The 15,056-nt window shown below is 36.3% G+C and overlaps 1 protein-coding gene across 3 annotated transcripts in view; it reads right to left on the bottom strand.

The window, feature by feature from the left end:
- The window catches only part of DIAPH2 (diaphanous related formin 2), a 1,101,152-nt gene that overhangs the window by 562,245 nt on the left and 523,851 nt on the right, over positions 1–15,056 (bottom strand). For all 3 annotated transcript variants that reach the window (XM_055337637.1, XM_055337638.1, XM_055337639.1), the window contains one exon: positions 14,655–14,756. In XM_055337637.1, coding sequence (XP_055193612.1) covers positions 14,655–14,756 — 102 coding nt within the window. The remainder of the gene's footprint in view (positions 1–14,654; positions 14,757–15,056) is intronic.

Raw genomic sequence — 15,056 nt, 5'->3', positions numbered from 1 at the left:
TAATAATAGTAAAATAACAGTGATTAGCATTTTTAAGCGCTTTGTGCCAAATGTTTTTCTGTATATATATATATATATATATATATATATATAATGTAAATTAACTGAATTGAATCTCAAAACAATCCTAGGAAAAGGTTATTAGCATTAGTCTCATTATAAACATTAAGAAAGTGAGTGACAGAAATACTAAGTGATTTATGCAAAGATAGGTTGTATGTTAAAGACCTGGAGATTTGAATTCAGGCATTCAGGTCACATAATCTAGACTCTGAACCATTACACCATAATGCCTCTTGCAATCATATTGGGAGCAGTATGTACAATTGTTTGGAGGAGAGAGTAGTGGCAGGGAGAGTATTAGTCTTCAAAATGACTTAAAAAAAACAGATAATGAGCTAGGATGTTGATGATAGAAAGAGGTAAGATGCAATGGATATGAGAGACAGAATTAAGGAAGATTCAGTGGGATGTAGTATTAAATATGAGAGAAGATAGTCAAAGATGACTCCAAGATTTTAAGTCTGTTGTGAGGTAGAACACTGTTGGTATTAATGAAGGCACAAGGAGATACTGGTTTGCTGTGGTTTATGGTCTGATTTGTTGCTTTGTTTCAGGTGAATTTGTTTACCCTGATTGTCTGCTGCCTATCCTATATAAGAGAGTGTAGGTGCAGGTAATATGCAGCTTAGTAACAAACTAAATTAAAGACTAAATCTAGAAACTTTCACATTGTCTCACTGTGCGGAAGTAATCTCCCTAATTTCTCCAGTCTTTATGTTCCTCATCTACAAGGTAGGGGAAATTCATTGTTTCAATAATTGGATAGGAGCCAAGTAAATTATGCGTAAACATTATCTCCTTTTAAATCTCTGCTTCTAGAATTGGGAAAAGATGGGGTAAAGGGTACTTGATCCACAAAATAAAATATTACTCAGCTGTTACCAAAAAAAACATTATTGGTATTTAAGTGAACTTGATTTACCATTCTCTCAGACATCAATTGTATATTTTAGACACTACTAGCTTTCCACTATTAAGGCTCCAAATCTTGGGATCATATTCATATTGTGGTAAACACTGTAATTTAATACCATTCCTTGCCTATATTTTGACTTGAAGAATTTCTTAGAATTGTCTCGTATTTTCCAAGCTCAACATTCAAGCTTAAATTTCATGTACTTCAAGGTTGAATTAGTAAAATAGACTATTTAAATATGGTCTCTGATCCCTTCAGCCTTTCCATCTCCAAATTTTCACATAAATAGTAAAATGATACCTCTATGATAGGAAAATGATATGGCTTTCTTGACATTTTTAGTTTTAGGTACTATAGTATATCTGGTTGTATCTGGATGCACAGTGCTTAGGTCTAGGAGGAGATAAGTATTAGAGTTGGCATATTTGGGAAGTTATTCACTTAGATACTGAGGGAGGTAAGTTTGCTGATGAGGAGAGTACATAGGGAGAAGAGTCAAAGACTGCATCTGATGTAGGACCTAGCACAGTGTCTTGCATATATCAGACATTCAAATGTTTAAAAGCACTCCTCAGCTGACTAACCATTTTTCAGATTTACCAAGTAGGACAGTAAGATTGTCTACTGAACAAAATTACGAGAGAATGATGATGTTTTACTGTCCTCAAAATAATGTCTTCAGCTAAGATATCAAACCAGGAATGCTAGGGTATTAACTTCGTTGAACTGTTATTACTGGATATAATCCATCATCAGTCAGTTTGATTTTGAGAAGAGGCTATACAGTGTAAGGGGACAGAGTTGCCCTTGAATCTGGCAAAATGTCTTTATTCATTTACCCTATAGAACACAGTTTAGCTCATAGCAGTTGATAAATATGATGGCTTAAAACAATAACTACAAAACTAGTGAATATATTCATTCACTCCAATAGGAACTCCAAAATTAGCAAAGTGCTGTATTAGGGAGAAGATGTATGGTATGAAAAGGTATTATAGTAGGCTGATATGGGTAAACTGGGGGCTACTCTCCCTCCCACATAGTAATTTGCTGCCACATGGGTCATTCCAACAATACTGCCTGCCCTAGCTCAATCTGAGTCTAAATGTGGAGCCTCATATATCTATTTTGAAGGCTAGGTTTGAGATAAATTCTTCCCCAATCCTCACAGAGGGAGAGAAAACATTTTCTGCATTTTCCCGACTTACAATACAAGTTATAGTGGAAGAAATAGGGATTTTGAGTTACACAGACCTGGGACTTGAACTCTAGTTCTATTACATTCTAGTTCATGACCTAGTATAAGTTACCTAATGTTTGTTAGACTTCATTTCCTCATTAGTAAAATGCATTCCTCAAATAACCTGTGCAAGTTGCAGCAGGACTTAGATAAGATGCTTTGTATAACTCTCCTATCATAGTGGCTGGCGATGTATGCACTCTAAAACAATAGCTGTTATTTCTATTATCATCTTTCTACATCCTCAAGGAATACCCAAAAAGAAATCATGGTCCTTGAGTGTTCTATGAAACCTGAGGGAAAGTTCTCTTATTCACAATTAATGAATGTGTTGTTAGAGCTCAGTGAAAAACAGCACTGAGCTATCAAACACACTGTAAATACTGTCCTGTGCTCCTTTCAGCCGGTTTCAATGCATTACATATATTTTATATATTTTATATTTATATATATTATATATATTATATATTATATATTTTATATATATTTTATATATTTTATTTGTTTTATATTTTATATTTTATATATTTTATATTTTATATATATATTTTATATATTATATATATTTACTATTGTAAATGTTCTCATTGAAAATGTGTTAATGTAAAATCAAGAGACTAAAGAGGAGGTGAAGCAATATTCATCTCTTAACTGTAACCACGAATTAGTATGCCTTGATAATACTAACAGAATTTGCTGCAATCAAAAGTGTGAATTTTTATGATCTGACTGGGTACACTGATAGACAAGAGTTGAATCTCTATTACAAAATCTAGTTATATAAGGGAATATATTGAATAACTAAGCTTAGAAATGAAAAAAAGTATTGAGCAACATACCCAGCCACAGATACAATTATTAAAAGGCTCATGTCTCATAAAGGCACTTGGAGAATACCTAAATGATGTGACTAAATAAAACACAAACTCAACTGAAATATATATTTGTTTATAGTTGTGCTCTCTGGTAGCATTTTAGTTGACTTTCTTTGTTTTACAATTCATTTCTTGAAGTACTGTGGGGTGCTGACCATGGTGTTGTATTATGTAGGGGATTTATTTGTGTTACGAGGTACTTGTCTATCAAATCACATCAAGCAGCTATCATTTCTTTAGGTGATCTGTACTATATTTTTAAAAAAATGAAGTGACAGCTTTAGTGAGAACAGCTACAAGTAGGTTATTCCCCCAAAGAGAGAGACCCAGTTTTGTTTATATAAATTTTATATACTTGATTACCTATGCAGCTGGTAAATATTGATCTACTCCCAAACTGATGTAAGAATCCAGAAGGGGAAAAAAAATCACAGGTGTAAAAATCACGTGTGAAGGAGGAGGAGATAGCCACATGCCACTCCTGCTCCTATGTGTCAACCACCTTTAAGGTTATTTCTATTATCTTTCTTTTTGCACTGATAAGAAACTCTCCTTCAACTACCATCATATGCAAACATAATTGATCTTATAGTCTCTTCAAAATATAATGTTAAGAATTCATTAGAATTAACAGAAACATTTGTAACAAATATACCTTGTTACAAGATATTTGTCCTAAATAGTTAAATACTATTAGGATCCATTGCACACTGAAAATACTAGAATAACTTGGATCAGTGACTATAATAAAGGGTATGATAATAAAGTCATATTAAAGAAGGGTAGACTTAAGTTAGATAGCAGGCAGAACTGCCTATACAAGTTGTGAAGCCAGACCCAAGGACTGAGCAAAACTCTGCCTGGAAGTATGGAAATATAGCAAGGACATCTGTGATTCTCTATTAAGTAATTTGCTTTTCCTCTTTTAGACAATAACCTCCTCAATGACAAGATCTCTTCTGCTTATCACTGTACTTTCTGCAGTACACCTTGTATCTGGACTGGACAAAATAATCAATACAAGTGTACCCACTATTCAGATCCAATGGCAAATGTTTCTATATTAGATGTAAGGAGAGATAAGAGCCATAGTTAATCTATAAAATTAGGCTTTGGAAAAAGATTGTTGCATAATGTATAGAGTTGTCAAATCATGATGCTGTACACATGAACTAGTATATATGTCAACTATACTTCAATTTAAGAATTTTTTAGAGGGGAGGGGCAAGATGGCGGAAGAGCAGGGTCCCCAGGTCACCTGTCCCCACCAAATTACCTAGATAACCTTCAAACCATCCTGAAAATTTACGAATTCGGCCTGAGATGTAAAGAGAGACCAGCTGGAATGCTACAGTGAGGAGAGTCCGCGCTTCTATCAAGGTAGGAAGACGGGGAAAAAGAGATAAAGGAACAAAAGGCCTCCGAGGGGGAGGGGCCCCGCGAGGAGCCGGGCTGAGGCCGGGGCGAGTGTCCCCAGGACAGGAGAGCCCCGTCCCCTCCCGGAGGAGCAGGAGCTGCACCAACCTTCCCGGGCGGCAAGGGGCTCGCAGGGAGTTGGAGCAGGACCCAGGAGGGCGGGGATGCCCTCGGGCTCCCGGGGACACTAACAGACACCTACGAGCGCAGGAGAGTGCGCCGAGCTCCCTAAGGGCTGCAGCGCGCACGGCGGGACCGACCGGAGCAGCTCGGAGGGGCTCGGGCGGCGGCTCCAGGGAGGGAGCTGCGGGGCGGGAGCGCGAATCCAACAGCGCAGGCCCCGGAGCACAGGGCGCCGGGACACAGCCCAGGATCCGGCCTCCCCCGGGACAGGCAGAGGCCGGGAGGGCCCAGGACAGCGAGGACGCTCCTGCCCCGAGCTGAGAAGATCAGCGGCCCCGCCCCGGAGCCTCCAGGCCCTGCAGACGGAGAACCGAGAGCCCCGAGCCCGTAGTTCCTGCGGAGGCTGAATCCAGGCTTCCAGAGTTGCCATAGCAACTGCGGCTGATCCTCCTGGGGCCCCACGGGGTAAACAACCCCCGCTGAGCCCTGCAGCAGGCAGGGGCAGAGCAGCTCCCCCAAGTGCTAACACCTGAAAATCAGCACAGCAGGCCCCTCCCCCAGAAGACCAGCTGGACGGACCAGTGATACTCCCCCGTGTTCCAATACAACTTGTTTTTGGCCACTCTGCACTGAGCAAAATGACTAGAAGGAAAACCTCACCTCAAAAGAAAGAATCAGAAACAGCCCTCTCTCCCACAGAGTTACAAAATCTGGATTACACTTCAATGTCAGAAAGCCAATTCAGAAGCACCATTATACAGCTACTGGTGGCTCTAGAAAAAAGCATTAAGGACTCACGAGACTTCATGACTGCAGAATTTAGATCCAATCAGGCAGAAATTAAAAATCAATTGAATGAGATGCAATCCAAACTAGAAGTCCTAACGACGAGGGTTAACGAGGTGGAAGAACGAGTGAGTGACATAGAAGACAAGTTAATGGCAAAGAGGGAAACTGAGGAAAAAAGAGACAATCAATTAAGGGACCACGAAGACAGATTAAGGCAAATAAATGACAGTCTGAGGAAGAAAAACCTACGTTTAATTGGGGTTCCCGAGGGCGCCGAAAGGGACAGAGGGCCAGAATATGTATTTGAACAAATCCTAGCTGAAAACTTTCCCAATCTGGGAAGGGAAACAGGCATTCAGATCCAGGAAATAGAGAGATCCCCCCTAAAATCAATAAAAACCGTTCAACACCTCGACATCTAATAGTGAAGCTTGCAAATTCCAAAGATAAAGAGAAGATCCTTAAAGCAGCAAGAGACAAGAAGTCCCTGACTTTCATGGGGAGGAATATTAGGGTAACAGCAGACCTCTCCACAGAGACCTGGCAGGCCAGAAAGGGCTGGCAGGATATATTCAGGGTCCTAAATGAGAAGAACATGCAACCAAGAATACTTTATCCAGCAAGGCTCTCATTCAAAATGGAAGGAGAGATAAAGAGCTTCCAAGACAGGCAGGAACTGAAAGAATATGTGACCTCCAAACCAGCTCTGCAAGAAATTTTAAGGGGGACTCTTAAAACTCCACTTTAAGAAGAAGTTCAAGTAACCCTGAACGTGAATGGGCTTAATGACCCCATCAAAAGGCGCAGAGTATCAGACTGGATAAAAAACAGGACCCATCTATTTGCTGTCTACAAGAGACTCATTTTAGACAGAAGGACACCTACAACCTGAAAATAAAAGGTTGGAGAACCATTTACCATTCAAATGGTTCTCAAAATATACCCTAAAAACTACAGAACACTTCTGAAAGAAATTGAGGAAGACACAAAGAGATGGAAAAATATTCCATGCTCATGGATTGGCAGAATTAATATTGTGAAAATGTCAATGTTACCCAGGGCAATTTACACGTATAATGCAATCCCTATCAAAATACCATGGACTTTCTTCAGAGACTTAGAACAAATTATTTTAAGATTTGTGTGGAATCAGAAAAGACCCCAAACAGCCAGGGGAATTTTAAAAAAAGAAAACCATATCTGGGGGCATCACAATGCCAGATTTCAGGTTGTACTACAAAGCTGTGTTCATCAAGACAGTGTGGTACTGGCACAAAAACAGACACATAGATCAATGGAACAGAACAGAGAACCCAGAAGTGGACCCTGAACTTTATGGTCAACTAATATACGATAAAGGAGGAAAGACGATCCACTGGAAGAAAGACAGTCTCTTCAATAAATGGTGCTGGGAAAATTGGACATCCACATGCAGAAGAATGAAACTGGACCACTCTCTTGCACCATACACAAAGATAAACTCAAAATAGATGAAAGATCTAAATGTGAGACAAGATTCCATCAAAATCCCAGAGGAGAACTCAGGCAACACCCTTTTTGAACTTGGCCACAGTAACCGGAGAAGGACAAACAGTGTATGTTCTCATTCATTTGGGGAATATGAATAATAGCGAAAGGGAATATAAGGGAAGGGAGAAGAAATGTGTGAGAAATATCAGAAAGGGAGACAGAACATAAAGACTTCTAACTCTGGGAAATGAACTAGGGGTGGTGGAGGGGGAGGAGGGTAGGGGGTGGGGGTGAATGGGTGATGGGCACTGAGGGGTACACTTGACGGGATGAGCACTGGGTGTTATTCTGTATGTTGGTAAATTGAACACCAATAAAAATTAATTTATAAAAAAAAAAAAAAAAGAATTTTTTAAAAACTGAGTCTATATCAGAAAAAAAAATGATATCCTAATAGACAATACTTCCACCAAAGATAGTGATAGGTGGAAATTATGCATCAACAAACATCTACTAGTTTTTAGTCTGTAACAAAACATAGTAACATAGTCTGCCCAGAAAGACACTGTAAACTCAAAAGAATCACACTAGAAGTTTGAGAGAACTTCAAAACATCCTTCTGAAAACAACTGTTTGAGGCCAAGAATGGCTGTGCTATGCTGTTGTATTAAGGATTACTGATAAACACAGGGGGAAAAGGAGTTAATTTCGGATTTTTAAAATTCAGTGAAAAGCAATCAGTAGCAAAACCTCATTGATATCCATAGGTCTAATCTGAATGTTCAGTTTTCAGGTGTATTTTATTTTATTTTTTATTTTATTTATTACAAAAGCTGATGCAAATAAGCAATCCTGCCACAAAATGAACTATTATGAGAAATTAATGAAATGAACAAGAATATAAATACACAGATTTGAGAATGAGTTATGGTGAGTTTTCTTTTACTTGATCTCAAAATTATTAAACCAGTTTTTTCATCAGATAAAATGAATACACATCTAGATATAAGAGCTAGTATTCAGCGCAGCCTGGGTGGCTCAGCGGTTTAGTGCCGCCTTCGGCCCAGGGCCTGATTCTGAAGACCCAGGATCAAGTCCCACGTCGGGCTCCCTGCATGGAGCCTGCTTCTCCCTCTGCCTGTGTCTCTGCCTTTCTCTCTCTCTGTGTGTCTCTCATGAATAAATAAATAAAATCTTTAAAAGAAAGAGCTAGTAGTCATATTTACAAAAAGAATGAAAATAGAAAAAAATCAAGGTACTACATATCAAAACACTGAACACTCTGAATTAAAGCCTATGAAATAAAAATGCGATTTTCCCAATATGCAAACCTGAATAATATTTTAATATTAGTGGAAAAGAAGAGCTACAATTTTCCATCTAAACTAATTGCCTTTGATAATATGTGGGAAAGAGAAAAATAACCTCTAAAATTCTCCTTTTCACCTGGTTAAGCTATCTTGAATAGAGCTCATAAGCTCTTAGGAGGCTTTTAAAAAAATTGAAAAGCACACAGACTTTATAGTTGTGCCAACTATAGGCATAAATCTGCTCCTTGTGCCTTCATGGATTTGTGTATAAAAGAAAATAAATAAATGTGCTATCAGCAATATCACATAATCTGTGCTTTGCATTATGAATGTTTTTATATGCACTAGGCCATCTCAAAGATTTTTGTTAGATTATAGCTTTAAAATGTTATTAGTTAAAAATATGGGGAATTTTGAACAAAGAAAAACAAAGTACTTATTACTAAAAGCTAATTATCATATTATTTTTCTTAGAAGATGTGTTAGCTTAATAGATAATACAGTATGGGTCTCCATCCTTGGTGCTAGACAAGTGGTAATTTCCATAGCTCTGAGGTTTTAGAAGAGCTGAGATACAAATACTTTCTGAAGAGACTAAAAGCTCCTGCTGGGGTTCTAACTGGCAAAGCTTTCAAAGATCTGTGCTGTTTTTTTCCAGTAAAAGTACAGTAATAATTACCAGGATGTACCAAATTTAATTCTGTGGGAGGCGGGTTGTAGGACAAGTTAGTGTTATGCTATGTGGACAATCTACCCACCCCCCACCACCAAAGAAAAGGGATATTGATCATAGAAAGTGTGGGAACTAGCATAACACTCTTACCAGGTAGTCTGCCTTTTGACAGAGGAAAGGTCCCTGACCTTTATTTTCTGTTTCTTTTTTTTTCCTTTTTTACTTCTTTTCAACTTATTACATGTGAATATAAGCAAACCCAATGATGGTGTTGCTAAAAAGAATCAAAAAGTTTAGAGAAAGCTTAGCAGCCCAGTCATTGTCTCAGGTACATTTATTTCCTTGAAAAGTCAAAGTCAGATTTTTTCCCCAAGTTTTGCCAATTTTATTGTGTTTTATTTGATGATGAGAATTTTAATGAATCTTGCAGGAAAAATCTCATTTCTGGCATATGTCTATTACTAACTGATGAGATTTAGTTTTAACATTCAAGAAATTTTATAATAGTGCAAACTTTGCAGGGCACTGGCAGAGGTTATAGGAGTGAAATTAGGAAAGAGTATTTATTGATAGAGAAGGCACATAAAGAAAAGTTTTCAATAAGGAAGCTAAATTCTTCAAGGTCTTAAGTGCCATATGGATATAGAATTAGACAGGACTAAAATGGGCCCACTTGATTTTGCATTTAAGCTATGCATTCAGCAAATATATATTAAGCATACACCATGTGAATAAAATCAGCATGATGCATGCACTTGAAGAAGTTGCAATACAGTGGGGGTTAACAGACATTCAATAAATAACCTCACAAATATTTAACTAAGACCATGATAATTTTGAGAAAAGAAAAGAAAAAAAGGTGCTCTGAGGGACTTTAATAGAGAGCTTTAATTTTGATTGATAGGCAAGTGAAGGTATCACTGAGAAAGTGAACTTTAAGCTAAAAGTAGAAGAATGAATAGGAAAGAGGCAGGCAGCAAGTAAGAATAAGAAGCAGCAGCATGTGTAAGAGGCCAGAGGTAGGAAAGAACATGGTAAATTCAATACACTGAAAAATAAAATACAATGTGGTTGAGGTATATAGTATAATGATCAAGAAGCGAAGCAACAGGAGACAGAAGTGGGAAATGTGGTAAATCCTGGTGAGGAATTTATATCGCCTTAGTGCCATGAAAGAGCACTGTAGCTTTTAGCAGATAAATAATATGATGCAACACAAATGGACTCTAGAAATGACTCATTGGAGGGCTGTGCTGAGATTGACTTGGAGAAAGGCAAAAGCATGAGTGGGGAAAACAAGCTAAAAGTATATCACAATTGTTAAAGAAAATGATGATGCTGGCTTGGGCTAAGGTGGTAATGGAACAGATGAAGAGTAGATTTGATGTGTATTTTAAGTACAATTAGGAGGTAATTAATGATCTCTCTTAGTGAATTTTTAATGCATTGTTTGAGGCTGAGTTCTGATTATTGTTTGTTGAGTATGAGAGGTAAAGAAGTAGAAAATAAATGGAGACGAATCCTTGAAAAAACAGGCACTAGGAAACAGAGCAGCAGCTATCAGGGACATGGACAGAGAGACATGGAGAGGCACATGAGAGACACAGAGAGAGAGGCAGAGAAACAGACAGAGGGAGAAGCAGGGTCCTCGCAGGCAGCCCATTGTGGGACTCGATCCCAGGACCCGGAATCACACCCTGGGCTGAAGGCAGACACCCAACCGCTGAGCCACCCAGGCGTCCCTGTTCTGAAGAGAAAGTAAAATGCAGAATGACAAATTGAAGAGGCCATAAAAGTAACAGAAGTATAAAAGAGGCAAGAGATAATAATGTCCAGGGGTACCTGAGTGGCTCAGTAAATTAACCATCGGATTCTTGATTTCAGCCCAGGTCATGATCTCAGAGTCCTGAAACTGAGCTGCATGTCTGGATCACTGGGGAGTCTGCTTGAAATTCTCTATCTCTCTGCCCCTCCCCCTGCATACATGCATGCACATGTGCTCTCTCTTTCTCTTGAAAGAAAGAAAGAAAGAAAGAAAGAAAGAAAGAAAGAAAGAAAGACCTTTAAAAACAGAAAAAATAATGGCTAAAACAGAGTTAGTAAATTAGCATGTAGTAGAGTATCTCATGTGTATACATACATGCATACACTTGCATGTGCCCACACATACACATACAACTGAACAATATTGCAGTTAAAGGCACTCTATCTATTAGAAGAAAACAAAAACACAAATTTGAAAAGACATATTCATCCTTATATTCATCACAGCATTATTTATAATATCCAAGGTAGGGAAGAAACCTAAATATCTATCAATAAAAGAATAAAGGTATGGTATGGTATGTGTGTGTGTGTGTGTGTGTGTGTAATACAATATTACTCTGAAATCCTGTCATTTGCAACAAAATGGATGGACCTTCAGTGTATTTTACTAATTGAAATAATTTTTAAAAAGACAAATCTCATATTATTTCACTTTTATATGGATTCTAAAAAAATGAATGAACAAACAAAACAATGACAAATTCATACATAAAGAGATTAAGCTAGTTGTTGCCAGAAGGGAGGAGATTGGAGGGATGGAGGGATCAGCTGAAGAGGATTAAAAGGTACAATCTCCCAGTTCTAAAATATATAAGACATAGGGATGTTATGTACAACATAGGGAATGTAATCAATAATATTGTAATGTATACTGACACATGGTAACTAGACTTATTGTGGTGACCATTTTGTAATGTACATAAATATCAGATCACTATCTTGTACACCTGAAATGAATACACTATTGTATGTCAATTATTCTTCAATAAAAATAGTGTTTTAAAATTTTAAAAAATGAATAAAAACACTGTCTCTAAAGTCAGACTGCCTGGGTTTGAATTCTGCATATACTACTTAACTACATAACCTTGGGACAAGGTCCCTAGCCTTCCTTAGGCTGGGTTTCCTCATTCATAATATGGAGCACTAACCTTAGCATTATGAAGAATACATAAGATGGTTCATGTACAAGTGCTTAACATAGTATCAGATACAGTAACTCTTTAATACCTTTTGTTTGTATAAATAATAATAGTAACAGCAATAATATTAGTCATAATGATAAGGTATCCCTTCTTCTGAGATTTGATAGAGAATAGGTAAATAAAAGATATGTCTAGAGATAGCTTTCTAGGTAGAAGAGATATTGGATGTTCTAAAAGCCTAAGTGTTTTCCTTTTTTTCTGGCAAGTAAGAGATTACACTGTTGGTTTTAAGTGAAAAGAATGGGGAGGGTTAGAAGACTTGAGGAGATCAGGTAAGATATGGTATAGCTGCAATGGAAAAATGACAGGCCATTGAATAGGAACAAGTAAAATAACTGCTGAAATGGCAGTGAGAGTCCTGCTGAGGTAAAAGCTGAAATGTCATAAAGACACCAATTCATTCAGTTCACCAAAGAGAAGAGGGATATATAAAGCCAGAGTTAGCAGCAGAATGAGAATACTAAGGAGCTCAGGTTTTATTCTGTAAATTCTGGGAGACACTGAAGGTTTTAAATATAGAAATCACATGTTGGATATATATTTGAAGTAGACTACATTAATTATTTGATGGAGGAATTAGCAGAAGCAAGACAACCAGCCTGGAGCCTCTCTCATTACTGCAGATGATTCTACACTTTTGAAATTTTCCTATTTAAATGTAAGCTATTGATAAATTTTGAGGATCAAAAAAATTTTGGGTGTATTCACACAGATATTAATTTAATTTAAGCAATAACCTAGAGAAATATGTTTTAACATAATTCTTTTAAAGAATTTCAATCTCTGGTTCACACTTGGGATTAATAATTGTCCTATAATTTAATTAAATAAACATTTATTATATATTATATATAAGATACTATTCTAAGCACCCCAATACATTTTCTCTATAAATAATAATGGCAAAAATAATAGCTGGTACTTAAAAGACTAGGGCCTATCATAACTTCAAAAATATTTTTCTAGATATGAGATTATCTAAACTTTATTTGGCAAATACTAGTGGATACTACCTTGGGTGCTTTACATTACACAAACTACTTTGTAATGTCCTTGACTTTTTTCCCTACAAATATGTAACTAAGGATAGGGAGAGTTAAATAAAAGGGCCAAGTTACTTCATATTCACAGCCCCAGAATTATTTATGGTTATGTGCATAAACAAGAAACCTCTTCCATTTTCTAGTTTGCTTTTAGTTCAGAAGGTATATTGCTTTTTATGCCCTGAAACTTAATTTCCTCAGTGTGGCACCAAGGATATTCTTCTTGAAGGAATTGCTTGGCAAACTAATACATCTTCCAAGATAAACTGCATTCAGAAAAAAAAAAAATGACTTCAGAGAAACTGTGTAGTGTACCTACTGTAGAACTCATAACCATCATGACACAGCTGAATTCTCAGATAGTACATAGCCTTGCTTCAATTATAGTATGATTCAAGCAGCTTAGGTTTCAAATGTGGACTTTGGTCTAGAAAATTTTATTAAATATTGTACTAAAGCACTGGTATTTAATAAAGAATATCTAGCCAGTTCAACTGAATAATTGGCTTAATTCAAAAAAGACAAAAATATCTTCCTAAGATACCTTTGCATTAGCTTTCTCTCATTCTAAGTACACATTCCTGATTTTCTTTTCAAAGATTTGACAGAACATTTCCACATCACTATATACAATGCCATATCTGAGAATTAATAAGCTCTGAATATGGGCAAGCAGTTATTGCACATGTTCAAAAGGAATGTTCTCTGTTCCATCTATCACATTTTGACGTTAAATAAGATTTTTAAATTGCAAAGTATCAAATCAGATAAATTTAAAATACATTACTTTTAAAAAGGTAATAAAATATTTGAATGAAACACAGTATTTGACTACTAGTTCCAATGCTAATTTTGAGTCTTAGTATTCAGATATGAAATTGTTAGGGAGCCAGGGTAAAGTTGGCAGCCATATTACAGCTGCTTATCCATACAATGAACAAACCTGTATTGAATACCTAGGTTAAAAATAGCTTTTTCTCCAAGAAATTTAAATAAATCGCCATGTCCTCTTTTCCATTTTTTTGCCCATTATTTCAATAGCAGGATTGGGGGATGCTTAAAACATATAACTATATCCTTTAATACATAATTTATATCTAGTCATCTTTTGTACTCTTTAAAATGAGGAAGGGATGAGGAAACAACTCAATCCAGTAATGATTTAATCCTACTAAAGCATGATATGTATTTATGATATTTTCTTCCCAGCTGAAACAGTGTATTTAAAGGTTTCAGTTAATTAATGACATTCTATAAGAAATCTAAAAATTCTTGTGCTTTCTCTGACACAACACATACAACAACATTTTTTTAGAATATTGCTATTTATCTAATTACTACTCTTTTATTTACCCTAAATTTGTAAGGCTGGGGGAAAATTCTAACATCAAGATCTAAATAAAAGAAGAAAATAGCCAATACAATAATATATACTACTATTCATATATTAATTAATAGAATTAAATATTGGCACTAGTATGTTGGAGATCCCATGAGATATCTTGAGGTATTCTGTAGAATATAAATCTAAATTTCTTTATTTTTCAATAGCATGACAAATAATAAAGTTTTATTTTTCCTGACAGTCAACGTTATGTTTAATTATGCCATTGTACAGTTTGAAAAAAATCAACAGTTGAAATATTCTTTTTGACAATTGTTATATCACAGCTGAGTTTGTGGGCCTTTATGTAAGATACGTACCACAACACCAAATTGTTCAGGTTCACATAGGTCATCATATTCATTCCTCAGCTGTGCTAATTCACTGAGTACTTTCTGCTCAGGAAGATATTTGACAAGGTTCTACAAAGAAATAGAAGTACAAAAATTTAGTATTTTATTATTAGAACTATTAAGCATGCATTAACAACTCTAAAAAGTAACTAGGATAGTAAATTTCTGATTGCGATTCTATTATAATACCAGTGCATATTCCCCTTCTCTCCCAAATAAATAACCAAAAAATGAATTACAACGTAATGTGAATAAATGTACAAATGTGTTTGGTTTCAATGCACTTTAGGACATAAATGATAAATAAAAAGATCACATGGAAATAAAAGACCTTTGAAAAGCAAGTTACTTTCTGGGCTTTAAACCTAT

This window comes from Nyctereutes procyonoides, unplaced genomic scaffold (assembly GCF_905146905.1).
Source record: "Nyctereutes procyonoides isolate TBG_1078 unplaced genomic scaffold, NYPRO_anot_genome, whole genome shotgun sequence".
NCBI classification, from domain to species: Eukaryota; Metazoa; Chordata; class Mammalia; order Carnivora; family Canidae; genus Nyctereutes; species Nyctereutes procyonoides.
Note: the sequence above shows the minus strand (reverse complement) of the source record. Positions and strands in the feature narration are given on the sequence as shown.